Here is a 27,943-nt window from a genome sequence, read left to right as displayed (position 1 = left end):
AAGGCATGTATAAGATACCGAAAAGGATCAATAAAGTAACCTATCACTAAGAAGTTCCAGGTAAAAAACAAAACCTACAGGTACAAGTAAATCTCCTTAGAAAGTTGGAAGGTGCTTCACAAACAGCCACAATAGTGCTCTTCAGCTTCCCTCCAATGCCCTAAGGGCCTCATGTAGGTAGCTAAATACCGGTCGGTAACGGCCGAAATTCGGTAAATATGCTGTTACCGACCGGTATTTAGACAAGTGAGATGTAGGAGGCCAAAAACCAGTTTTCGGTAAATATGAAGCGGTAAATACCGATTCATAATTACCGAATTCTAAAATACCGATTCATATTTACCGAATACATATTTACCGATTCGGTAAATATGAAGTGGTAAATATGAATCGCTAAATATGAAGTGGTAAATATGAAGTGGTAAAACTGAAAATGACATGTAGGAAAAATCGGTAATTAAGAAATCCATGAAATTCGGTAATTAAGAGTCGGTAATTAACACTGAGTGAAAGCAGGTGGTAACCATCAACAGACCATATACGCAATCCCAAAATGCAACAGCGTGGACAACATGGCCGCTCTGTATGTCATTGCAAGGCGCCTACGTCTACAGGCAGCAGGTCTGAGGATTTGGAGACGGGAGGAACGCATTTACAGACAGCGCATCACACTCTTCCAACTGACTGATGCAGAGATACATGAAAGGTACAGGCTACACCCCCAAACCATCATGGACCTGATAAGGGACCTGCACCCACTCCTGGACCAGCCAACAAGAAGGGCGCATGCCATACCACCACATGTGCAGGTGCTCTGCAGCCTACATCTACTGGCATCTGGCAGTTATCAGGTGGTGATAGCTGCGGTGGGTGGTGTATCCCAGAGTTGCCTGTCCCGTTTCTTCAGGAAGTTCCTGGATGCCATGATGCAGAGAATGCAACACTACATCAGCTTCCCAAACACACAGGCTGAACTGCAGAAAACTAAAACTGACTTTTATCACATGGCACAGTTCCCCCATGTCATTGGCTGTATTGATGGCACACACATCCCAATCTGCCCACCAGCTGACACAGAGCACATCTACAGGAACAGAAAGTCCACCCACTCCATCAATGTGCAGGTGATCTGTGATGCAGGGAACATCATCACTGATATTGTCGCGAAGTTTCCTGGGAGCACCCACGACTCTTACATCTTCCAGAACAGTGGGATCTACACACGACTGAGTGCCGGAGAATTTGGAGAGGGATACCTGCTAGGTAAGTAACAGTGATGCCCCTTGAAACCTGCAAATCATAGTGTATAGAGGCATGTGACTGATGTTTCCCTTTTACTCACCTAGGCGACAGTGCATATGCCTGCCGGTCATTCATCCTCACTCCCTACCTACACCCATCAACCCAGAGTGAGAGACGATATAACGTGGCACACAAATCTACACGCAACGTGGTGGAGCGCACGTTTGGACTACTGAAAAGCAGGTTCCGCTGCCTCCACAAGAGCGGAGGCGCACGCCAGTACACACCCATCAACTGCTGCAAGATCATTGCCACTTGTGCAATGCTGCACAACCTTGCCACGAAGAAAGGTACAGATGTGGAACTAACACATTTTGAGGACAACGAGGATGAGTCAGGCCAGCCAGAGGGCAACGCAGCTAGAGTGCCAACTGCAATAGATGGGAGAGAGAGACGGGCAGAGATCACATGCAACTATTTCTGAGTAAGTAAGGGGACACAGCCAGTTGTGGTATGTAATGACGTAGTTTTAATGCGGCACTACGCCATGAACACAAGATCAAGCTAATCTGGCAACATAGCATATATACAAGGAGTAAGTCCAGGGTTACGTCACCCATTGGGAAGTGGCCACGCAGGGCTGCATCAATGTTTGCGCATACGCGCTGCAGTGTTGGATGGCACGGCTTGAGCATCCTCACTAGAGCCAACCCCAAGCCGCCTGCTGCTCCTGCGTCCTTCTGGAACAGGGGGTGTGATGCTGCTCCTGCTGCTGGTGTCGATGCTCTCCGCAGCATCCCCTGCAGCAGTTGTCGCCGCCTGACTAGTTAATAGCACCTCTAGTGCACTTGTCACCTGCACCATCCCCCGAGACACGTCGCTGCAGCAGTGTGTCAGGCCCTCCTGCATCGACACAGAGCGCCGGCAGAGTAGAGAAGTGGCAGTTGCCAGACGGTTGAGTGCCCTGGTGGTAGTGTCCCTCCTCTGCCGTTCCCGGCGCCGTGCATCTATGTCAGCATCTAATTTGCTGCACAACTGCTGGATTGACTGGGACATGTCCCGAATGCCCGCTGCCATAGCGCTGATGTTATTGTCCATGTTGACTAATGTAGATTTCATGAACCGCATGTGCCTCTGGACTGACATGACTGCCTTTGTTTGCAGGCGCTGTTGTTTTAACATTTGGCCCTCGAGCCCCGAGAAGACACCATGGCTGTCAATGGTTGCTGGTGGACTCTGGACACGTGACCTGCGGCGCCCTCTTGCTCCCGTCTGTGCTGCCTGTGAGGTGTAGGGCACAGTGGCATGGCTCCCATCCTGGGGCATGGTGATTTGTTCAGGGCCCCTGCTGTCGTCAGACGAGGTGTCTGAGGCTCGCAGCCTGGCTGCAGGACGCCTCCTCATTCTCACACCTGCAAGCGGTGATGTGGCCGGTGACTCAAACATGAGTGGCGATGCTGGCTCTGGGTGAGGTGATGCTGGCTCTGGGTGAGGTGATGCTGGCTCTGGGTGAGGTGATGCTGGCTCTGGGTGCGGTGATGCTGGCTCTGGGTGAGGCGAGGCTGCCTGTGTTGGTGGTGCGGCTGCCTGTGGCCCTGCTCCCTGGGCGGAACTTGTGCTGGCCAGAGGTGATCTTTGTGGCTGGTGTGCCCTCTCTCCTGCAGCATGCCCTGTCCTGCGTGATGTCACATCTGTGGACAGAAATGCAACATCGGCTCAGTGTCCCCGAAGGGCTGCATTGCAAGCATCACAATAAATCATTTCACATTCCAAAATGTCCTCTGCCTCCTTGTGCCTCATGTGTGTGACATGCCTTGTTGCCCTGTGCCATTAACTTCATGGTTGGTGTTTCCCTGACTACATCTCCCAGAATGCATTGCCTGTCTGCACTAACACATGTGGACTGGAATGGGATTCTCCTTTCACAATGGGGGATGTGGGATAGGGGTAGGAGGGGCTACATTGCTGTGCATTCGTCTTACCTTGTTGGGTGGCGGCTCTGGCAGAGCTGTCAGCATCCCCAAGACCCACGACGCTCTCATGCTCGATTGTGGCCCCCACCAGCTCCTCCAGTTCGGTGAGGGCAGGTGCCCTGTTGGTTCCACCTCCAGTCTGGCTGGCCTCCTTCTGGATGTCCCCCATCTTCCTCTTGGTTACAATCCTCAGGTCATACCAGCGCTTTTTGAGGACCTCTATGTCCCTGTGGGTCACTCCCACAGCATTGACCTGCGCCTGGATGGCCAGCCAAATATTGCGCTTTTCAGCCTCAGGCACTTGCAGGGACTGCCTCCCAAACAGCTTCTGGTGCTGCTTCACCACCTCCTCCACCAGCACCTGGAGTTCCTTGGGGCTGAATTTCAGCTTCCTCCTCCTTTCCCCTCCATCTCTCTGTGTCCTCTGGCTGGACATGATGTTATTTTTGCTGCACGAACAGGCACTGGCTCCCTGCCTCTCCTCTGCACTCCAAGCCTCTCCAGGGTCTGTTAATTATGTGCACCTGCCTGGGTGTGGCCACTTCCTGGTTGGGTGGGGTGTGGTTGCACAGGATTGGCTATTTCCTCAAGTCATGTGATATTATTTACCGATTGGGTAAATACCGATTCGGTAGTTTCAGATTCGGTAAATACCGATTCGGTATTTTCCGATTCGGTAATAACCACCTCGGTATTTTCCGAATCGGTAAATACCACCTCGGTATTTTCCGATTCGGTAAATACCACCTCGGTATTTACCGAATCGGTGATTTCCGATTCTTGATTACCGAACGTTACCGATTCGGTAATTGTTACCGAATTTTTACCTACATATAACTTACCGATTCTTAAATACCGATTCGGTACGGCTCGGTATTTAAGAAGCGGTAATATTTATTTACCTACATGAGGCCCTAAATGAAGTAAGAGGTTATTCCTAATCTTCACCTAATTTGTTTAGGGAGTCAGGAGAGAGTTTGTCCCTGTAAAAAGACGAGCTCCTGGCACCCAGTACTTGAAGATCTGACTATGAATCCAAGTCGATTTAAAAAAAACAAACAAAAAAAAAAAAAAAACATATAGAAAGCATCTGACTTGGTGTTTCAGAAAAGACCTAATCAACCTTAAAGTTTGTTCAATTGCCACATCCATTGTTACTTGAGTTGGAAATCCCTTAAATAACAGAAGTCAAAAGGCGTTTGGCAAAACTGGAACAGTTTGTTTGATTGAACGGTCAGGAGAACCATTAACACGCACTGTCTCAATGTACAATCAGTTATGTTTTCTTCTTGTATACAAAACATGATGGGTTATGTAAGTTTGCTGTGTGCCTTATATGGCGAGGAATGTGGGTTGCTGCCTTCGGAATCATAAATTGTCTAATGGTTACTACAGGTGGGTCTCGAGCTCGTGCGCACACGATGTGGCCAGTGGATAACGTGTCCAGATGTCTGGCATGGGGAGCGTTTGATCACTGCTTGTGCTTGGCCCTGATTTGCTATGTGTTCCTAATGTGGTATCTGACTTTTTATGGTGTTTTAAGAGCCGCATACCCCCTCCGGCTATGTGTGCTTTATTGGAGCAATTTCCCTTGACCTTTGTATTGTCGCTGCACCTATCCATGGGAATGATCAAGAGTTTCTTGGTTTGCCTACCAGCTACGCACTCTCCCACCTGTGAACTATTGATCAGCAATCCCGGGCCTTGGTCTCGGCCTGCTTAAAAACATATTTGCGAATCGAGGTTGATAAGTTCACAACAGGTGAGTCTGTTAATAAGGACGAAATGTCATATTCATCGATGAATGCAATGATTTTCATATTAACATTCCCCCTTGTAGTTGATTCTTCAACTACACTACCTAACTCATGCATTTTGATAGTTGCTTTATTTGGGGCCTGTTGTTCCTTCTGCTTGCTTTTTTTTTCTCTTCTGTTGTAGTAAGTAACAGAATACATGTCAAAAACATTACAACTGTAAAAATGTATCGCATCCATAAAACTTTGTCATCAACATAGTAAACCCCTCCATCCCGTTGGTTCGTGCTGGTTTGTGTTCACCGCCAGTATCCATACAGGTACTTTACACATTCCATCTTGGTTCTAGGGAACAACAGTAGCTAGCAACCAGATGTCTTCTCTAGGGGAGTCCCCCCTCGGGACCAACCACATATGTCTCGTGGGATGTGTGTGTTGTGGATTGTTGTGTGTCGTCCCCCCAAATCCAGCCCAAAGTGGACCCCATATTCTGTGAAATCTTATGGGGCATCCCCTGCTACGGTACGTATAATGCTCAGCTGCCATATATAAGTCCACTCCTCTCATCCACTCCTAAATTGTAGGGTTTTCAGCCACTCCCCATCGTCTGGCTATGACTCTTTTGGCCACCACCAGTTCCAGAGGCGAAATTTAGCTGGGTCTGGTAATGCCCACCTCGCTTGGAATCCCCAGCACCACAAATTGCGGTTCAACTTGCAATGTCCCCCCCAGGACCATTCCTAGTGTCTCAAGTATCTGTGTCCAGTATATCTGCAGCTCTGGACATGCCCACATTGCATGGAAAAAAAATCACTTTTGGCCGTTTTACAGGTGGGACAGTATGGTGACTCCGCCCTTCCCATTTTATGCAACCTGTTCTTCTCTTAATAGATACTATGTAGTATCTTAAATTGAATGAGACAGTCTTGCTTTAATGGCTACCTCCCTGGGGTGCATTAATGCCGCCTCTCAATCTATGTCCTCAAGTGACCCCACATCCTTCTCCCACCGTGCTCGTAACCCTCTCGGCCCGTCAGGAATATTATTGTTAATAGTTTTGTAGGTGAAAGAGACCGCCTCATCTACTAGTTCTTCTTGTAGGAGTCTGCCTTCAAGTGGCGCGTACCCCGGAAGGTGTTCACATTGGATGTTCTCTGCCCGCCATGCATGACACAGTTGCGCATACTTAATGAATTGGGAGTTATTCATGTTGTAATCCTGCTTAAGTTTTGTCCATGTTTTGAGTTCTCCTCTTTCGACGATGTCTCCTAGCGTGGAAATCCCCAAGAGATCCCAGGCCTCAGAACCTTTCAGCTTTCGTATCTCTTTGAAACAACTTCCATCCCAAAGCAGAGTGTTTTTTGGGACCCGGCCCAACCACCCCATGGTGTTGGTCGCTCTTGGGCCATGAGGCCAAAGTAAGTTGTGTCGCGGGTAATAAGTGGGAGCCCCCCTTCCCCCGTATAGGTAGTCTAAGTGTGTATGTGGTGTCATTTCCTCCCTCTCTTGGCGATACGTAGGGTGGTCTCTGTCTTTATGTATCCATTCATTTATGGGTACCAGATGGGAGGCCCAATAATAGGCCTCTATATCTGGGAGTGCTATCCCCCCCCATTGTAGGGATTTCGTTCCAGTGTCTTGAGCGCTACCCAAGGGTGCCCCCCCCGCCACAATAATGATCGAATTCTGCTGTCTAGCCGTGCAAAGGTGCCCCTGGGGAGTGGATGGCATGTATTTTGAAGAGCATATAGCAGTTGGGGAGGGTGATCATTTTGAAAATGGACACCCATCTAATCCGGGAGAGAATAAGGTCTCCATCGTTCCGCGTCTGATTTAAAGTTAAGCAGAATTTTCCCAAGGTTTTTCTCTCTACATGTCTCTTGATGTGGGATCACAAATATCCCCAGGTATTGAAAGCCCTCCTGCATAACTCAGTTCAACGGGCAAATGCCATGCTATTTGGGTGTTATTCAGACAATATAGCGTGGATTTATTCCAGTTAATTTTGTAACCAGAGTAGCTGCCGTACTCTATTATGGTTTCAAACGGGGCCAGGATTGTCGTGGTAGGGTTGGTGATATAAAGTAAGATATCGTAGGCGTATAGGGAAATCGATTTCTCTCCGCTATCTGTGGGTGTCCTTTGAAATCATCGGATAGTAGGATGTTCTCTAACTGTGCATGCCAGAGACTCAAGGGTTAGCGTGAAGAGGAGAGGCAAGAGAGGGCAGCCTTGTTGTGTCCCTCTCTCATTAGGGAATGGTGCCGAACATTTTCCGTTGACTCGGACTGTAGCTACAGGCTGGTAAAGGAGCGCCACCCAACTGCGAAATTTAGGTCTAATCCCGAATTTAGTCAAAGTGGCTTCCAGGAATGATCAGTTGTAGTAAAGTGACTCTGTATATACTGTTCCCAAATAGGTACAGTGTGTACAGAGTCCACAGTCCCTAGAGGTTTGGCAGAGGTTAAAGTTAAATATAACCTTACTCTCTAAAGAGGCAGCTTGGTCGAGCAGTTAAGCAGTATCAGAGGACAGTGTAAAGCATTTGTTGCACACAGTCAGCAAATGGTCTCACACTCTCAAGAACTGAACTCTAGGGCAATGGTTTTTGTATAAAAACAGGTGGTAGTTTTATTTTAGAGCCAACAATGGGTATCAAAATATACTTTCTCAGATTGAGATGCTTTAGATAAATACTTTTCAATGGGCAATCGACTTTTGAATATAATAGTTTCAGTGGTTGCAATAGGCAACACAATTTTAAACACAATAATACATTGAGCTCAATGGGGATTTCAAGTTAAATGTAATTAGTTACTTTAAGGATTACTTTTCTAACTCCAGGACTGGATCCTAGATTCAGTCCTGGGACAGTTCCTTGAAACAGGTGAGTAAATACGTTTTAGTTACTGTTGTGATTTTGAAGCAATATTTTGGTATTTTAAAAGTTGACACTTCGGGTTTTCCCCGGGCGGGGTTTCGTCACAGCCTCCTGGATTTCTGTCAAAGACATCTACTTCTAGTTCTTGGGCTTAATCATCCCCTAACGAAGTAGGAATTGCTGGCAGGTATTCTCCTATCTCTACATGTGATTTGAGGTTACAGGCCTGATAGAGGTCCCTGTAGTAATTCGCAAATGCTCTCGCCACTCTTTAATCTGTGGAGCGATTAACCCCCTGATGGTCCGTGATCTCTCGTTCCCATCTGTTATGAATCTTTTTTGCTTATCCAGGCTAAGAGCTTTCCTGCCTTATCCCCCACTTCGTAGAGGCGATGTAGTGTGGCTAAGTGTTGTTTTTTGGCATTGTCCATGGCTAGTTCCTTATACTCGTGCCTCAAAGCGGTCAACCTACAAGTCAATTTGGGGTCTTTCCTTTGGGATTCTTGCTTGTCAAGCTCAGTTATTTTTTGTTCCAAGTCTTCTAGGCATTTATTTATTTATTTCACCCCCGGCGTTGCGTCTTTAAGCTGTATCTCTTAGGTCGGTCTTGTATGCCTCCCACACCGTCACCCTGGAAGGGACTGAGTCCTTTTTCTCCTGGAAAAAGATTTCTGTGTCTGGCCTAATACCACTTGCTATTTTGGTGTTATTCAGGTCCCATGGGTTAAGTCTCCTCAGGTCCCATCTTGATCCCTCAGACCCATCTCAACTAGGAGCGGAGAGTGATCAGAGAGAGCCCTTGCTGCTTATTCTGCATGGCCTATATCGTGCAGTTTATAGAAGGCAGGTCAGTCTGTCGTCCCCCTTCCCTACTATGTATCTCAAATCCCCAACTCTTACAACTTGTGGCTCAGTCTACAAGAATAGTCTTGTTTTGAAGCCCTTAACGCTTCCTATGGGTCTCTGTGCTGTTTCTCGTTACCTTCCCGCCGGTATTCATGTGGCAGTTCCCGGTTCACTCTGGTCTGTCTCTGGTATATTTCTCTCTGTTGGCCTCTCGTTCTCCCACTTTTCTCTAAGGTCTGGATTGCCACTGCTAGTGGATGCGTCTATTCCGGCCCTGAGGACATTCCAGTGTCGTCTGAGTCTGTCCGTGGGTTTGGGGACTCAGTCCTCAGGGCAGCCTCGGTTTCAGACTTGGATCGATTGCCTTTTGACTACTCTTGGTGCCTCTTGTCATGTGCGACCTTTCTCAGGGCATATGGAGTTCCCTTGCCTATTCTTCTCGAACGGCTGGCGGACGTGTGTTCCCGTCTTCCTGGAGTTGCCTCTGTTTCTGCCATGTTCCAATTCGTGCGGTTGACCAGTTGTGATCCTCCTGGGGGCCGGAGTGCTTGTCCTCAACCCCTGCCCAAGCCTCATCTGGGGTTTGAAAGAAGTAAGATTTCTCCTGGTAAATGACTTTCAATTTAGCCGGGAACAGAAGCATATGTTGGATTTGGAGGGCCCTTAGTTTAATCTTGACTGAGTTGAAAGTTTGACGCTGTCTCTGTACTTCTCGACTGTAGTCTGGGAAAGTCATTCTCTTTTGAGTTTTCATAACGGACTTCCCCCTTGTGACGCATTTCACGCAGTGTCATGTCTCTGTCCATAAAGTTCAATAACTTCGCAATGATCGGCCTAGGCGGTTTCTCTGGGCTCGATTCGCCATAGCATGTCCGCTGCTGCACTATGCATATCTTTCATACCTTTCTGTAGGTCTTTTACAGCACATTCCACTTCTGAAACACGAGTCTCGGCCTCCGTTACTCTCCCGGATACCTTGCGCAGGTCTTGACGGAGCAGCAACACTTCTGAGCATACCTCTCCAATCTTGTCTTCCAAGGAGTTTTGTATTGCTTGGAGGAGCAGTGCTGTATCTGATGGAGGTTGTACTGACTCTGTCGATTCTGCTTGCATCTGGAGTATCTGAGTGTATTTGTTCATTTTCACCTGTCTTGGGAGTTTGGGCTCTGTCATTTGCCATAGTATTGACTACTATCTCTCTGGGCAGAGTTTAAAGGCTCTGACTTGTTCATTCTCCCGGGTCAGGCAGAGGGGGTCCTCTCGTTGAGCATGTAATGCCTTCCTGCGGAATGGGGTCTACTCTTCTGTCAAGGTCAGAGCTGAGGATGTGTCCCCTTCTTTTGATATACTACGCACTCTTCCTTCCTGGTGTCTGGGCTCTGTTGTGGCGCTGTGGCGTTTTCTTGTCTCTTCTGGCCCCTAGAGCCTCTCCGAATCCTGTCTGTCACCCCACCAGCTCTTTGCTTCCCTGGGTGTGCCTTTCCTTTTCCTCAGGGAGAGGTTTATCTCCTGTGTTTCCATCGGTTCCTGGTCCTGGTCTGTGTTGCCACCTCGCCGTCTGCCTTCTGGTGTTCCTTTAGGTATGTCCTGACTTTTATGGCCCAAGTAGGGGATTGGTTGCCGGTAATCTCTGGGTTCTCCAGTACCTTCTGGGTCGGGGCGCAATAGTTGAATTCTGCCCTGGGGTAGAAGGGCTTCTCTTGTGTTTCCGGACCCTCCATGCTCAAGTATATCACCTAGGCCGTTTGGTCACGCCCTGTCAGGTCACAGCGAGAGGGGCATTCTCACCAGGGAGTCCACAGCTCTTTAATCCCGCCTTTGTTTGTCTGATGCTGCCGGAGGGCATCGTCCCCCTTCCTCTCTCCTTCTAGGGATTTTGTGAGCCTCCGCACCGCTTTTGGGCCTCTGCGTGCAGGTATTAGTCTGTGGAGCAGACCAGGGTTCTTAGCTGCTGATAGCTTTCCTTATACCATTACCGTTTTCCTCAGCGGCCTGTCAATTCACGGGGAAGGCTGCTACCCCGCCCCTTCTCACTGGCCTGTAACTTGGCTGCTGATCAAGTGTGTGGAGCCTGGGGTCCATGTACAGTCTGCCTGCCCCGTTGGTAGAGATCCAGGGCCTTCATTCATGGTGCTCTGCCATTTTGTGTCACTGACTACCGGACTCTCCACTACTCTTCCTCTGCTGAGCTCCATCATCAGGTGGTTGGCTGGGTTTTATGCCGGGCCGCTAGGCTTCTTCCAAGTCTCCAGGCCGCCCACTGAGCGCTTGTTCAGGACCCGGCGGATCGGCGTGGGAGGAGTACCCCAGCCCCTATTCCAGGAGCCCACGTCTGCCCGCTCCTGGTTCTGTCTTGTGGTTGCCTTTGGGTGACCACTGCTCACTCCTCACCTTCAGCGAATCTCCTGCTTACCGTGTCTACTCCCGTGGGTGCCGGAATCATTCAGCGGGACAGACCGTGTTTTCCAGTGACCGATGGCCTTCAGTTCTACCCTCGGGTCGGCCCTCCGGCAATTCGCCAATCAACTTGGGAGAGAAAGCCCCTTTGCCCCCTCTTTTGGGCCACTCTCCAGTGGCCGATCACGCCTGGACGACTCTGGGTCTGCTTCTGGTCCGCCTAGCGTCTTTCTAGGGGCTCCGTAGCTCATCTGCTGCAGGCCGCCATTTTGGCTCGTCAGCGGCGGACCGTTTCTCAGACCGAAGTCGCTCAATTGTTCCTCCCTTGTTGCTTGTCGAGGTTCCACGGAGTGCCGGTGGGGTCCAGCATCCTAGGGAAACCATCCGTAAGCTTTGGCATGGGTTACTGCAGGATTCTATAGGGATTCAGCACTCTGGTGGGAGTTCTCCTTCTATGCAACTTGCTAGGCCACGCCCCTCCCTTATGCTCATTTTTGACAATAACTACCTTCCTATTTACCTACTTTCTTCCCAGTTTGAGGACTGCGTTTTTACAGCAGGTCATCCCCAGTTGTATAACACATACCAATGGCAACAGAATGATGACTGGCAACAGTGATTTACATAAACCGGATATCCATTGTGGGAGCCGGAACCAATTCAAAAACCGCTCCTGCTCCGGCTCACCTCTGTCTTCTCTCATGTTTCTTTGTAGATTGTGCAGTGCTTTAATGTCAAGCGTCCGCGTCCCATTGTCCATGTGAATCCCTGAGATGAATGCACAGCAAGCTGCTCTAATCTTGACACATACTCCCTCCCCCCCTCCCCCCCCCCTTCCATTGTCGTCATTAAGTCCAGTGCATGTCGGTGCTGCATTACCATGAGGCGGATGGCTTGCATTTCTTCATTGATAGAACTGAGGCCGAGCGCAGTGCTGGTCATCATTTTGATCTTCTCCCACCGGGTTATATTTGATAGAACTGAGGCTGAGCGCAGTGCTGGTCATCATTTTGATCTCCCACTGGGTTATATTTGATAGAACTGAGGCCGAGCGCAGTGCTGTCCATCATTTTGATCTTCTCTCACCGGGTTATTTGTAACCAGCGGATATAAGCTTTTGCTAGCAGGCTGGAGAAGGGTATTGACCTCCCCAACCCCCAGATGTGCTTCAGTGAACAGTCTAAATTCTTTTGGAATGTCTTTGAATTGTGCCCTGCCAAAATAAACAGCAGCTCTCCTTTGAGCTTAGTGCAGCAAGATTGTCTTTTTCCTTAACGGATGCTTGTACAAATCTGATAGCTCTTCTCCAGGAATGACCAAGGTCTGGGTGTGCATGGTGGTCGGGGAACACAGTTCCCTCCATCCGGGAACAAGCTGAGTGTAGGAGTACTCGCCACATTGCCAGTAGTAGTCCATTTGCGTGGAAGTGCCCCATTGCATATCCGGAATATATATTATCACTCCGCAGTTAGCATTCGCGCCCATCGGATTTGTCCCTTTTCCCCTGAAACATAAGTAATACAGTGTTTGTGTACAATCGGGGGTTGTCCTTTCCCTTCTAACCAATTGTATCCACCCTCGGTGTCCCATATTTCCCGACATGGGGTGGTCACACTTCATTTAACACTCCCTATGTGACCCATTCCCTTTTTATCCCTGAGCTGGACGGCCCTACATAGGAATTCCATGTTGGGAGACCACTTGTTGTTTAAGACTGCCCCGGTTACACTAAGAGCCACTCTCAGTCCACAGATGGACGCTGGAGCAGATGTGTTTGTCCACTGAGTTGGGGGTTTGACACCTCCTGTAGGAAGCTGGCACTGTACATACTATACAAAAGTGAGGTATAGTGTGCACAGATTCCAGTGGAACCCGAAAGGTAGACAGAGGTAAAGTTAGATAGCACCTCACTCTCTATTTGTGGTAGTGTGGTCGAACAGTTAGGCAGTATCAGAGGACAGTGTTAAGCATTTGTTGTACACAATCGGCAAAGGAATTCACACACTCAAAGACTGAACTTCAGACTAATTGTTTTTGTATCAAACATATTCTCTTAGGTATTTTATTTCCTAGAACCAAGCAAGCCTGGCACAGGGGCGTGATAAGTACTTTGAAGTAAATCTACAGATTGTAACACAGTTTGGACTGCGATGGTACTTTGATTAGTTGTGTTACTGATAATGCAATGCTTTTCAGAATACAGCACATATACTTTGAATGGGATATTTAGTAAAATTGCAGGTAAGTTACTTTTGGATTACTTTTCTTACTCAGGGTAGTATTCCTAGATACTACTCTGGGACATTTCCTGTAAACAGGTAAGTAAAATCGTTTTCGTTAAACAGTACATTTTTAAAGAATTTCTTTGGGTTTTCATACTCCACTCTTAGAAACTTTTCACAGAAAAACAGTCAATGTTATCCTATGGAGGAAAATTGTGTTATCGGTTTTGAGGTAAGCATTTGGTAGTGGAAGTTGAGGTTCTTGGGGTAGGCTCGGGGGTCCCCCAGGGTCAGTGATTCACTCATGTTACACCCTCTGTTGTAAATTAAGGCAGAATGTGATTAAGCATTTACTGAAAACATTAATGCTTTCCCTTTAGATCATGTTTTCTTCGTTATGTTGACCGAAGTCCGGACTCCATTTTGTATTACCATGCTGCCACGTGTCCGCCACGAGGAGAGTCCGACCTCTGTGTTAGTTGCTCTTGTAATCTGCCTAGTAACAGTTATAAATAGCTCTCCTGTCCATCTAGCGCATGCCCAGACTTGACCACATCTGTTATAATTAGCTTTGCTTGACCATGTGTTTTCGCGGGCTCAAGGAGTGTGCTGGCTCCGCCCATGTATTGATTCAGTATCGAGAATGACCATAAATGGTAATGTTCTTCGACCTCATGTTGTATCCACCCACTTATGAGCCCCTCTGTTGTGTATAAAAGGGGACTGTGTACGCAAGTTCTGTGTGCTACTCCATGCAATACTGAAGAGTGTTGTGTGGATTGTAGGACCACCCTTAAGGGTTAATAAACGTTGTTTTTGTACTTTGCAGTTTCCGTGCCAACTTCCTTATAGATTCCGTTACAGGAGAGCGAACCCTTGTGTCTTGCGGGCCTAGCTGGGGCCTGTATTCATCAATTGGCGCCCGTCACGTGGGGCTCATCGGCGACTCGGATGCTCGAAGGACTGGTCGCGACGAAGGTGAGGAGTTTGGCCGGGGACGTGATCACTGCCAGTGGCGTCTTAGCCCTGGCATCCCGAGGTTTTTCTTCCTTCCCTTCCGAGCTGACCGTCTGGGTGGCGCCGGTCATCGACTGAGACCTCTTCTGTCGGTCCTGCCGTGAGAGCCGTTTGGGCGATTGTGGAGCTTGGCAGTTGGAACCTGGACTCTTGATTGGTAAGAACCGTTGTACGGTACTTGCTCCGAGTTTTTGAAGCCTGGGTTGGCTATTTGAGTTTGATTGATGATGACTAGTCATATTTTGAATTTGTCTTTGTGAAAATATATGCGTTGCAACACATATAGGCAGGTAATGTGGAGAGATTTCTCCGGAGCTGTGTAAACTTTGAACGGCGCAACGATTAAGTGCCATTTTTCTTTATAATATTGCATATTTTGCATTATTCCTAGCATGCCTGCTTTTAGCGCACTCCGTAAGTGGTGCTGCTGTTTGGGTAACCGGTTGAACCTCGAGGAATCTGCTCCAGCTCCCCCAGAGGGGACTCCTAATAGGGATATGTATGTGAAGCATGGTCTTTCTTCCATAATGTACAGCACGCTATGGAGGAAATACACAAAGAAGGATCCTGAGTTGCGATGGCCTTTGTATGGATCGTTTGATATACGTAAGATTGAGTATGTGGAACAGTGTATGTGTAAGCGACGTGCTCGTCAGGATATGTTTGAGTGTGTGCGATTATGGGTGAAGGAAGTGCGTGAGCGAGAGAAACGTGAGAAAGCGCTGTTTGATAAGGAGCAACGAAAGAATGATCATGTGCGAGCGCAGGAAGCGAAGCGTCGGGAGGACAAAGAGCAAACGGACAGACAAGAGAAAGAGCGTAGGCTACAGGTCTCGGGTCAATATGTTGTTCGTCAGCCACTTTATCCTGTCCTTAATAATCCTGATGATGATTTTTATTTGCTAGATCGTTCTCCGCCCCCTTATGTTGGCGCATCCGCTCCGCGGCCGCAAGATTCTGGCCCGGCTTCGGGTAAGGTAGACACACGGTCCATGTTATCGGCCGAGCATATGGCTGAGCTTCGGAAACTTTCCCTCCGTGCCCTTAAGGGCAAGATATCTAAGGAGGAGTTGTTCCATACTTGGGGGTCGTGGCAAGATAGAGAGAGGGTGTATTTTCTGTCTCATTTCGCGGATGAAGTAATTGCTGCTTTCCGAAAATATTCCAGTGTCCTTGAGCCTGACGAAGTGTCTTCGGATGCCGGAGCATTACGTAATGGTGTTTTTTCTCCCCCTAAGGCTCCTGAGGCGGCTCGGCGGCTGTTCGCTTTGCGGGACGAGGTGCTGGCCCTTAGAGAGAAAGCACGTCAACAAACGGAGGAGGAGAAGCAGTCGGATTCGTCTGCAGCAGGGGGACATCCATCCGCCTCCCAGTCAGATAAGGATGACATAGTGCATGCTAAACCAATGCGAGAGGCGGCGCCTTTGTATGTTCCTCCTAAAGGAGCGGGGACTAGCTCGGACATTAACTCTGCCGATGCAAGGGGATATTTTGTGTATAATTGGGTTTACACTCCATGGCATAGGGCCGATGTTATGGCATTAAAGAATGCGTTGCCTGACCCCCGCAAGAATCCAGCGGCCTTCTATGAGGAAGTCGAGGGGGCCTTGAATTCTTGCATTATGACCTTAGCAGATATAGACCTGTTCTTTGGCCTTATCCTACCACCGGATACGTGGCGCTCTGTCCGAAAGGTAGATGATGCGGTTGCCTTTAAGGCCCGGTGGTCTGACCTTGAGGATGAGGATAGGGAACGGAAGCCCGCACAGAAACCACCCCAGAATATTTTAGATCTCCCTGCGGCTATTGTGGCTAAGTTGAAGACGATTATCCCCCCTAAAAAGATTGACTGGAATATGTTAGCTGCATGTAAACAGAAAGTTGACGAGTCAGTTGCGGACTTCTTTACGCGCTTTGAGGAGACGTTTCATGATTTTAGTGGCCAGTCGCTTACTGACGACACGGGCCGCCACCTTTTCGCGGACAAATATGTGGCTAATCTGCTACCGGCAGTTGCGGCCCGGTTAAAAGCGAGCGAGAGTTCCTGGTCCTCCGCGACGCCGACGGCCCTTCTGACTATCGCCCAGTATTATGAGCGTCAGGAGCACGAGGCGAAGGGCCAGGAAGAGAAGAAATCGAAAGACCTCAAGACTAAGGTGATGTTAGCACAAGTATATGGCCCGCCCCGACGGGGTAATAATAGAGGAAGGGGCGGATCTTATGGTCCCCCTTCGGGCCGATCTGATTTGAATAGGAACCAGTGTGCGTATTGCAAGCAATTGGGCCATTGGGCCAGGGATTGCCCAGTGTTGCGTGCTTCACGTCAGGGGCATACTCCGGGTGGCCCGAGAGGTAGAGGGGGTTCCTCGAACTTTAGAGGGAATTCTAATGATAATGCCCGTTTCGATACTGCTGGGCAGCACCGAGATAGCTCAAATGTTTTCGATCGCCAGCACCAGTATCATGTGTCGGACATCGATCGATCGGGATATCACGATTCGCAGCATGCATAGGAATGCGTTGGATGGGGGTCTGAATCAGTTGAGGTGCCGGTCGATCAGACGGGTCCTTATGTATCGGCTGAAGTTTTAGGTTCTACTGATCAGTTCCTAGTAGATACAGGAGCGACCCGTAGTGCATTGTCTAGGTACTTGGTTCCGGGGGCTCCCCCATCCGGCTCAGTGGTTACATCGGTAGGGTTTGACGGTACACTCTCCCGAAGCCCTCTTTCACAGCCCCTTACATTTAAGGTTGATTCTTTTTCTGCGCCCTGTCCGTTTCTGCTTGCTCCGTATACACCGGATAACATTATGGGCCTTGATATGTTAAAGTACTTTAGGGCTACAATCCGCTGCTCCCCTGAGGGTGTGAGGGTGATATTAAATGACAACTACCCCCGGTCTGGGCGGATGTGTACGATATCAGAGGATGCGTTGTTGGCTACCCTCCCCCGAGCTTTATGGGCGACTTCCGACACAGATGTGGGACAAATGGTGATTCCTCCGGTCCACATTAGCGTCCAGGAGGGGGCGGTGTTACCACGCCTCCCGCAGTATCGTATTTCCCAGGAGGGCGAGGAGGCTCTCATACAGATTGTGCAAGACTTGATAGCAGTAGGGGTAGTGGAAGAAGTTCCCTATAATATTTGTAACAGTCCGATTCTCCCTATTTTGAAAAAGGACACGGATGCAAAGGTCTATCGGTTCATAATTGATTTGAGGGAGGTAAACAAGATCGTGATACCTCAGTACCCGGTGGTTTCCGATATCACGACGTTGCTTACCTTGGTCCCGCCTACGGCGACCATGTTTTCAGTGATTGATTTGAAGAATGCCTTTTTTTCCATTCCCATTCACCCTGATAGCCGATTTCTTTTTGGGTTCACATTAAACAATAGATCTTATCGTTTTTGTAGAATTCCCCAAAGCCCTAGTATTTACAGTCAGGCTTTGAAACGACAATTGGATTCCTTTGTTTTACTCGAGGGGGTCGCCCTCATTCAAAATGTCGACGACATCTTGTTGGCGGCTGACACCCTGGAGTTGTGTGAGAAGAGCACGTTATCCCTACTTTCCTTTTTAGCATCCCACAATCATAAAGTGTCTAGGAAGAAATTGCAATTCTGTAGACCAAAGGTGATTTATTTAGGTCACCTTTTGTCTAAGGAGGGGCGTGCACTCACGCCAGATCGTATTCAAGTAATTTTGGACACACCGAGACCATCCACGCAGAAGGATGTGCGTGCATTTTTGGGTCTTGTTTCTTTTTGTAGACAGTGGATATTGGGGTTTTCACACATAGCCAAGCCATTACTAGCTCTCTTGACAAAAGACACGCCCATTCCGATCCCCTGGTCAGATGAGTGTGATGCTGCGTTTCAGCAATTGAGACAGGCCCTTTGTTCAGCACCAGTGTTAGGGACCCCTGATTATACAAAACCCTTTTCGTTGTATGTGCATGAGAAAGATGGATGTGCATTATCAGTCTTAGTGCAGATGCATGGTGATAAGCAGCGCCCTTGTGCATACTTTTCGGCCGTACTTGATCCTGTCGCCCGAGCATTACCAGGGTGTTTTCGCTCGGTTGCGGCGACAGCTGTGTCAATACGGCAGAGTGAAGGAATCGTGTTGTCCCATAAGCTGTTGGTGTTAGTTCCCCATGCTGTTGATGCCCTGCTTAACCAAACAAAGACACAGCATTTGACCAGTGCCCGTTTAACGGGATATGAGTTGACGCTTTTGGCTCCTCATATTACGTTGAAAAGGTGCGTGACATTAAACCCGGCCACATTGTTGCCATACCCCGAGACCCAGCCGGAGGCACAGAAAGCGCATGACTGTATTCTTGTGACTGAGGAACAAACAAAGGGTCGTATTGATCTCCAGGATACGCCCTTTTCAGATGTAGATGGAGAGTTGTGGGTAGATGGATCATGCCTGAAGCTACCAGATGGTACGACTTCAGCAGCGTATGCAATCACCACGTTACAAACGATAGTGGAGACAGCACGCATACCACAGAAATCAGCTCAAGCAGCGGAACTGATAGCATTAACACGGGCATGTGAGCTCAGTACAGGATTGTGTGTGAATGTTTACACAGATAGCCGCTATGCCTTCGGAGTAGCGCACGATTTCGGCCTACTCTGGAAGGAGAGAGGGTTTTTAACGTCACATGGGGTACAGATAATGCATGGAGAGTTAGTCCACAATCTCTTAACCGCATTGACATACCCGAAGAAAATTGCCATTGTTAAGTGTAGCGCCCATAGGAAAGTGGTTGATAAAGTTGGAGAAGGGAATGCGTTAGCAGACCGAATAGCACGGGAGACTGCGATGCAGCCCGGCGCTACTGCCATGTATGTAGTAAAATCACAGGTGGAAAGATGGCGTGATGCGAAGGAAGAAGTGCGAGAAATGCAAAGGACCGCTTCTGATAAAGAGCGGGAACAATGGGCTAGCGAAGGAGAGCTGGATGATGAGGGTTGTTGGAGAAATAAGCAGATGGATAGATGGAAATTACCCACGGCCTTTGTACAACCTATGGTTCAGATGGCACATGGGCTAGCACATGTTGGAGCTTCCGCAATTGTGAAATTGCTTACCCAAGTCTGGGAGCATCCAGAGATTGCTAGCACGGCAAAGAGGGTGGTGCAGACCTGTATGATCTGTCTGAAGTATAACCCAGGGAAAGGCACTCGAACTCCAGCAGGAGGATTTGCGACACCTACTGCACCCTTTGAGGTTCTGCAGATGGATTACATCCAGCTTGAGCGCTGTAACAATTTAAAGTATGTTCTAGTAGTGGTTTGCGCTTTCAGCAAATGGGTTGAGGCGTACCCTACGAAAGATAATACTGCAATGACCACGGCGAAGCTACTGCTAAAAGAGTTTTTCCCTCGATACGGCGTCTGTAGACTTCTGTGGAGTGATAATGGCCCTCACTTTGTAGCGGATGTTATAAAGTATGTCTTGAAGGGCCTAGGCATCACTCAGAAGTTTCATGCCGTGTTTCACCCCCAGTCTGCCGGACTAGTCGAGAAGTATAATGGTACACTGAAGCTTAAGATCGCCAAAATCCAAGCTTCAACGTCTTTGACTTGGCCAGACGCCCTGCCACTGGCGTTATTGTCAATTAGGTCAGTGCCACACTCTCGAACCGGCCTTACGCCATACGAAATAGTATTCGGACACCCAATGAACATTTGGGGTCCACCAAGGCCTAAGGCTGTGTATGATGTACCTTGTGTAATGATGAGCGATTATCTGGCACAGTTAACGGATAACTTGGTTTCTATTCATCAACAGGTCCGAGAGGCGCTCCCTGATCGGTCTACCGGCGAAGGACATGGTCTCCGACCTGGAGATCATGTCATGGTGAAAGTCTTCGACAGAACGAACAGTTTGGAGTCGAGATGGGTAGGACCTGAGCAAGTCCTCCTTGCAACGAGGACGGCTGTGCGAGTCTCGAACCGAAAGAATTGGATCCATTCCTTGCACTGTCGAAAGGTACCGCCCGGATTGGTGGAGTCTGCCGTGCTGACCGATCAACGAGAAATCCTAGCAGCAGAGACAGGCCGTGCTGCGAAGCCGAATGACACTGAGGAGCTCTTTCCGGACCACACGACTTCTGGAGGAAGGCGATATCATCTTCGACCAAGGAAGTAAGGTTTCCAGTGCCGGGACATACTGTCAGAACGGCCCTTGGGTTAGTGAAACGGAGAGCCGATGAGGCAAGGGGGGGGGATCAGCCCTGCATTAGTGTAGTGACACCCGTCTTGGCCCGCTGGTGAAGAAATCAACCGCTGCCCAAGGGGAAGAGTTCTGACAGACTTTTTAGTTTCAGGAAGATATCAGGGTATTGTTTCCTTTGACATGGAGAAGAAGAAAATCCTTTGTGCGTTGGGGTTCATGCTAACAGTAGCTATTGTCGGCATAACCACATGGTTTGTGGAGGAGGTAACTCCTGCTCGGAAAACACTTGTGCTGACGACTCCAGTGCCTGCAGAGCACTACTTTTATACATTGCCGTATCAAGAGTTGAAGCATCGACAGTCCTATCTAAATAACACTTTCATTCAGATGCTGCATCATACCCACGTTGCTACGAACGCTACGAACTGTTGGATATGTGGGATGATGCCGGCCCATCAGAAGAAAGGAGGAACGCCATTTATACCACTTCCTTTCTCTCATAATGGCTCTTGTAGAGCATGGTACACTTTGCTTTTTGCCACTCGGAAACCGACAGTGGGACGATTGCTTTTCAGACTTAATAGAGAATGCCATCAAGACCAGAATGGGTATCCACAAGCGAATGGGACAATTTGGGAATGGGAAGAGTACCGACCGGACAATGAATCCATTCCCTATATCTTCACGAACACAAGAGACACTGCGGGGAAGGACAAATTCGTGATCCAAGTGGCACAAGCTCAAGCGGACCTGTGTGTCCAGAGTGTGGGTTTTATCCCTGTTGGTGTCAGTGATTGCATAACCGTATTGAACATTGACGGGTTGAATAACAGTACCTTCCTAGCGTCCCATAATACCTACTTTGTGTGTGGAAATAAAGGTTATTACCGTTTGCCGGCTGGGTGGTCTGGGGTATGCTATGTATCATTCCTATTACCTCCTGTATTCCTAGCACCCGCGTCATATCATAAGGATTTGAAATTGTTGAATAATGTGACTGTAAATAGATATAAACGTACTTTATCGATTGACGATGTGGATCAAACTGATACTAGCTTGCAACAGTATATTGACTTTAACTTAGGACTGTTTTTCTTTGTTGGAGCCGCTTTGAATAGTAGGAAGATCCGAAGATTAACAAGAGTGGTAGAAGCAGTGACTAATCAGACTGCTGCTGCTCTTGGGAATCTTACGGAAGAGTTACAAATAACTAGGATTGTTGCATTACAGAATCGTATGGTATTAGATGTAATGCTAGCTGATCGAGGTGGAGCCTGTAAAATTATTGGAAGTAGCTGCTGTGTGTTCATTCCTGATCATACGCCATCCGTTTATAACGCCATTAACAAGCTGCATAAAATAGCAGCTGAAATCCACACAGAAAACGGCACTTGGTCCTTTTCTGGTTGGTTTTGGGCATTGGTTACTGCCTGGGGATGGAAGGTTTTAACTGGTCTCTGTATTATTATAGCAATTCTGTTCCTTTTCTGTATGTGTATTCAATGTGGACCATTGTGCTGTTCTGTATGCATTTCATTCTGCATTCCAGATAAGAAAGCTGTTGCCGATGTTGCTCACCAAAAGGGTCTAGCTAAAGAGGTTAAAGGAATGATGATAATTGACATATATGATGATTATTCTTGGAAGCCGGATGTCTTCAGTAAATGCTGAAAGGGTCGTCTGTTGTAAATTAAGGCAGAATGTGATTAAGCATTTACTGAAAACATTAATGCTTTCCCTTTAGATCATGTTTTCTTCGTTATGTTGACCGAAGTCCGGACTCCATTTTGTATTACCATGCTGCCACGTGTCCGCCACGAGGAGAGTCCGACCTCTGTGTTAGTTGCTCTTGTAATCTGCCTAGTAACAGTTATAAATAGCTCTCCTGTCCATCTAGCGCATGCCCAGACTTGACCACATCTGTTATAATTAGCTTTGCTTGACCATGTGTTTTCGCGGGCTCAAGGAGTGTGCTGGCTCCGCCCATGTATTGATTCAGTATCGAGAATGACCATAAATGGTAATGTTCTTCGACCTCATGTTGTATCCACCCACTTATGAGCCCCTCTGTTGTGTATAAAAGGGGACTGTGTACGCAAGTTCTGTGTGCTACTCCATGCAATACTGAAGAGTGTTGTGTGGATTGTAGGACCACCCTTAAGGGTTAATAAACGTTGTTTTTGTACTTTGCAGTTTCCGTGCCAACTTCCTTATAGATTCCGTTACAGGAGAGCGAACCCTTGTGTCTTGCGGGCCTAGCTGGGGCCTGTATTCATCACTCAGCGGCACTAGAGCGGCCGGGTGCAGAGTGCTGAGGCCCAATGTTATCCAATGGGAGAGAGGGGGGCCTCCGGTTGATGGCTGCTGGCAAGCAGGCCACTTGGTTGTGGGAGCTAAGCTCCTGGACTTTAGCTCCGGGCAAATGGGGAAACAAAGTGCACCCTCAGCGGCTCTAGGGGTTCAGGGTGCTGTTTTGACGTTGGGCGCTCGGTGAATGGGGAAACTCTGAGTTTGCACAGGCACTGCAGGCTTGGGGACGAAGGTCTTCTGGGTGTGACCACCACTTTGAGAGGTAAGTTTGGAAGTTTGTGGTTGGTTAGACACCATCGGTTTGGCCACCCAAGGCCGTGGGGCGTCTGGTGCATGGGTGCCTTTTGGGGTCAGATCTTTGTACCAGCTCATGGTCGCAGTTGGGGGGGGCCTTCTGGATTTAGGCTGTAGGCGTCGGCTGGAGGCTTGAGGCAGGTCGGGTATTGCCGGATCTCGGGTCAGGCTCGCTGGGGTGACCTCCTTGTGGTGTTTGCCCACTCGAGCTCAGGCCGTGGATGGCGGGTGCAAAGTAGGGCAGATTTGCAGTGTCCAGCCGGAGCCAGAGGTTGCAGATGAACAAATCCGGTGTTCACGGGAAACAAAATCTTTGGGGTTGAAGGCAGGCAGCTCCTCCAGGGTTTTCGAGGTTGCTGCCTGAAGGAAACACCGGGATTTCGCAGGAGCAGGTTCGAGGTGGAGACAGGCCGATAGGGCTGGGGCCAAGTCAGTGGGCGTTTTGCTCTTGTTAGCTGCTGCACGTCTGTTTGGTCCTCCTTCTTCTCCTTGTAGTTTCTTCTTGTCTGAGGAAGCAAGGTTCAGGGGTGCCCCTAAATACTAGATTTAGGGGTGTTTGAGGTAGTCAACCAGGGAAGGGACCCATTGGTCCCTGCCTTATATCTGAGTCCCCCCATCTGCAAGATGGCGGGCACTGAGTTATGCTTCACCTCGCCTCCCCCAACTGGGGGGTGGAGTTGGCAGAGGTGGGCACACCTCTCTTCCTCACTTGTTTTTCCCGCCGGTTCTCCTCCCCAAAGTGGGGGTCAGAAGCAGTGGGGACCAGTTGCTGAAAGCAGCAAGTGGCCTAGGGAAGCTCACAAAGGCAGCAAGCCTTTGAAGCTTCCCCTTCGTGAACCCTGCCCATCCTGGGGGGGGGGGGGGGGGGGGGGAGGAGGAGAGACTTTGCACCTTGTCCCAGGATATGCATTGTATCAGGCCCCAGAGAGCAGCAGGCTCTCGACTCAGGGATCCAGAAACATGTCTGGTGGTGGCAGCTGAAAGCAGCCACTCTGCCTGGACACTAGTGGTAGGTTAGTTTTCAGGGGGCATCTCTGTGTGCATTTTTCATTAAATCCTACACTGGCATCAGTGGGGGTTTAACGTGCTGAGACGTTTGATACCAAGCTTCTCAGTTTTCAGTGTAGCCATTATGGTGCTGTGGAGTTCGTAATGACAAACTCCCAGCGCCATTTACTATTAATGGCAGCACTGCACTTACAATATCTAAGAATGGATTTAGACACTGCAGGGGTACAGGGGCTCATGCACCTGTATCCTCTCCACTGGTATAGTGCACCCAGCAAGAGGGGTGACTGATCTGTGCTAGGGCAGTGGGTGTTGGCATGGCACACAGATGTGTGCCATGTCGAATCTTCCCTTTGTTCTGCACCAAAACACACAGCCTGCAAAGGCAGTGTGTGTAAGGGTACATGACCTCTAAGGGTTGCACAATAAGTGCTGCAGCCCCTAGAGGCCTTCCCTGGTCACAGTGCCTTGGGTACCTGTGGTACCATTTGCCAGGGGCTGACCTGTGGCCAGAGATGCCAAATGGGTTTAGGCTTCAATGCTGTTTTAGGGAAAAACATAGGCCCTGGGCACCTGATTAGCAGGAGCCCAGGGCACACCCAGTCAAATCTCATCAGCAATTCAGTAAAAAGTGGGGGCAACCATGCAGAAAGAGGGCACTTTCTTACACTTCCAAAAATCTTTTCTCCGGGAAATCTCAGTGCCAAGTAAAATCTTCTCCCTTTGTGGCCCTTCCTACTCATCCTGTCCAGCTTGGTTTGGATAGCACTGGGTTCAGTTAAGATGTATAGAGCTGTTGGGTTGATGTCATATCGTGTTATGTTTACATCTACCCTGTGCGGTTCTATCTTGTTGGGTTGGATCTTGACCCTTATTCTACATAGATAGAGGTGCATAAGGAGTTTTGCATTCTTGGGAGGCTAATTCTTGGGACAAGTAAAGTTTGCTGTGCCTACCACTCGTGGAATTAATGAACAGACATAACATGATGCTTGGGAGCAGACTGTGGTCATGTGCTTATACCATGTGTTATGGACAATGGTGCTGTGTAGTGCGTGTGGGATGCTGGTGTTCTGTTTGGTGTAATTGTAGGTAACGTATAAGAGATCCCTACGCAATCGCTGTATTTCCCTTTTAGTGAACTTTTTGTGACTCTGCAGTTCCTCCGTGCTGAAGTGTGGGACTATCCATAGTTGAGAGATCATATATAACCATGTAAATGCTCATAACTTTTATTACAACACTCCAGTTCCAGATATGAGTCTCCTGGGAGTCATCTGCGCTCCTCCAGGGGCTGTGTTCCTTCTGACCAGGTCATGAAAGTTCTGTTTTAGTTCATGACGACTACGTCATGGAAGGGGTTCTACCGCACATCGGAGAGGTGGATCCCCATACTTTTTCCCCTCCACCTTGAGGGCTGTGGATGTTGAAAAGACCACCAAGTAGGGCCCCCTGAACTTAACCTCCTTCCATTTTCTCACAAAGTTTTGAACGTACACCTCTTGTCCAGGCTGAGGTGTTGGATATGGCAGCTTGGCGTTGGTGTACTTAAATGTTCTGTGGCTGACCTGTTTGGACAAAAACCTAGCAGTTTTTGTTAATTATGAAAGATATACAAGCAATTAATCCCCCAAGGCTTTGGAGCTAGCCCCGATACTTAACCTGGTCCTAGTTGTTGGGATTGGCATCCCCATCAGTCGCGATCTGGTGTGATGTGAGATGGTGATCACTGCTAGGCGTGTTTCTCAGTGCAAACCAGGCTAGGGGTAGCCCGTGTAGCCATTTCTTCTTGAGGTTGGCACACATTGTACTTATTTTATTTTTTTAATAAACCGTTGAGCCTTTCCACAATGCTGTTACTTTGGGGATGGTAAAATGATGCTAATCTGCGTGATTCCAAGCAGGGTACAGATGTTGTCGGACATGGTGTTGACACAGTGTTTCCCATTACCTGATCTGACGACGTCTGACACCACACACCTGGGTATTATGTTATGTTATAGCCATTTGTAGAGCGTGCAGCTACCCCAGCGAAGGGGCGTCCCGGTGCTGACAGCAGTTTCCAAGGAAAGTCAGGTTAGGCCATGGGAAATAGGTGGGTTTTAATGGCCTTTCGGAAGGATAGCAGACAGTCTAAACAACGGATCTTCACAGGGAGGGAGTTCCACAACTTAGCAGCCAGGAAACTGAAAGATCTCCCCCTGCCCTAGTTCGTTTCACTCGACGAACAGTAGCCAGGATCTGCTCGGTCGAGCGTAACTGGCGGGTAGGGACATAAGGGACGAGCAGATTAGATAGGATCTCGGGCGTAGAAAGTTTTAAAATTTTAAAAGCTAGACACAAGGTCTTAAATTCTATCCTCTTGGAAATGGGAAGCCAATGAAGGAGACGTAAGGCGCCCGACGCGGAACACGTTCTCGGAAGTCCAAGCAGGACTCGCGCGGCTGATTTCTGAACACAGGAAGGTTAAAGCTGCTTTGGCATCACAATGCATGCAAGGGGCCGCTTCGATCCATTTAGAGTATGAACAAACCCCTCCAATCAAATACCTGTAGATGGCGCATCGATCGATCATGTCAATGAAGTTGATGTGCAGGTCCTTAAAGGGTCCCATTGGTCTGGGGATGGACGAAGCTATGACCTTGAGTGTGGGTTTAGGTGAGCAAATGGTACACTCGTATAAGTACATCACTACTACTTCTGCAACATTGGGGATAAACCAATCGATCTTAAGTTCCAGCAACATATTTTCTTTTGCAGTGTGTGCTGGGAGGTGCAATTGGGGCAGCACTATATTTACTAAGCTCTGAGTTATGACTCGTTTTCCAGTGGGTGTCTTGGTACATAATGTCATGTACTGTCTGTGTGTAGCCCCTGGATTCCCATAACTCTTTCTCGTATAGTAATGCTGTTTCTTGCAACTTCCTCGGATATAATTTTGTTGTCGCTGTGTATGGTCTGTCCTGAGTGGGTGTTGTCTCTCCTGCATGTTGTACAGGATGCACGTGTGTCTCCCCAACGGCTGTGAAAGCTCCTTTCCTCGCCATACTCGTCGGCTAGTGCATTTCCCAGTGGTTTAAAGTACTTACCCCCAGTATTTTCTGCACACTTTACTACTCCAATGCTTTTAGGTAGGATCAATGCATTAATTAGTAGTTCATGGACGTCCTTTTGCATGACTGGTGTACCGCCCGATTTCAGGAAGCCTCGCCTTTCCCACCTCCCTATGCTCGAATGTACCTTGGTGCTGACATGGGCTGAGTCCATGTAAATTGTTACTGTCTTAACCGTGCTTTGGGTGAGAGCTTCAATCAACACTATTAACTCTGCTGTTTGTACTGAGAAGTGTGGTAGAAGGGTTAGCTGTGCCGTGACATGTAGTGTTTCCAAAGGCACGTGGCTACGAGTTGCCTTACATGCTGCCTATGTGTCTTTCCCCTGTTTCCTGATCTATCACAGAGGCTCTGTCAACGAACCATGCCTCCTTGTCTGGGATCTTCCTCTGCCTGGCAGATCACATCGGGTGTGTATGTTGAACAGTCATAAATCTCCTATTCCTCATGTACTTCAAGGGCTATGAAGGTGGGTGGGTTCACCAGGTGACATTGCACTATGTTTATTTTAATGATGGTCTAGAGAGCTTCTGCCGTCACCCTTTGTGCAGTCAGCGTGCTCTTACCTTTTTGAAAGACAAACACAATGTTCTGCGTGCTGCGTTAACAGTGCGCCCATTGCAATTGCAGTGCTTTTATCAATGGCAAAAGCTGCTGCTGCCAAAGCTTGCTCAAATGGGAAGTGACCC

At 48.5% G+C, this 27,943-nt stretch overlaps 1 protein-coding gene across 1 annotated transcript in view; it reads right to left on the bottom strand.

The window, feature by feature from the left end:
• Positions 1-1,752: 1,752 nt before the first annotated feature.
• Positions 1,753-27,943, bottom strand: part of LOC146808640 (uncharacterized) — a 44,957-nt gene continuing 18,766 nt past the window's right edge. Inside the window, exon 4 of the mRNA XM_085624017.1 lies at positions 1,753-2,933. Within this exon, the coding sequence (XP_085480143.1) occupies positions 2,681-2,933 (253 nt within the window). The 3' untranslated portion in view covers positions 1,753-2,680. The remainder of the gene's footprint in view (positions 2,934-27,943) is intronic.

The sequence above is a fragment of the Triturus cristatus genome, chromosome 8 (genome assembly GCF_964204655.1).
Source record: "Triturus cristatus chromosome 8, aTriCri1.1, whole genome shotgun sequence".
NCBI classification, from domain to species: Eukaryota; Metazoa; Chordata; class Amphibia; order Caudata; family Salamandridae; genus Triturus; species Triturus cristatus.
Note: the sequence above shows the minus strand (reverse complement) of the source record. Positions and strands in the feature narration are given on the sequence as shown.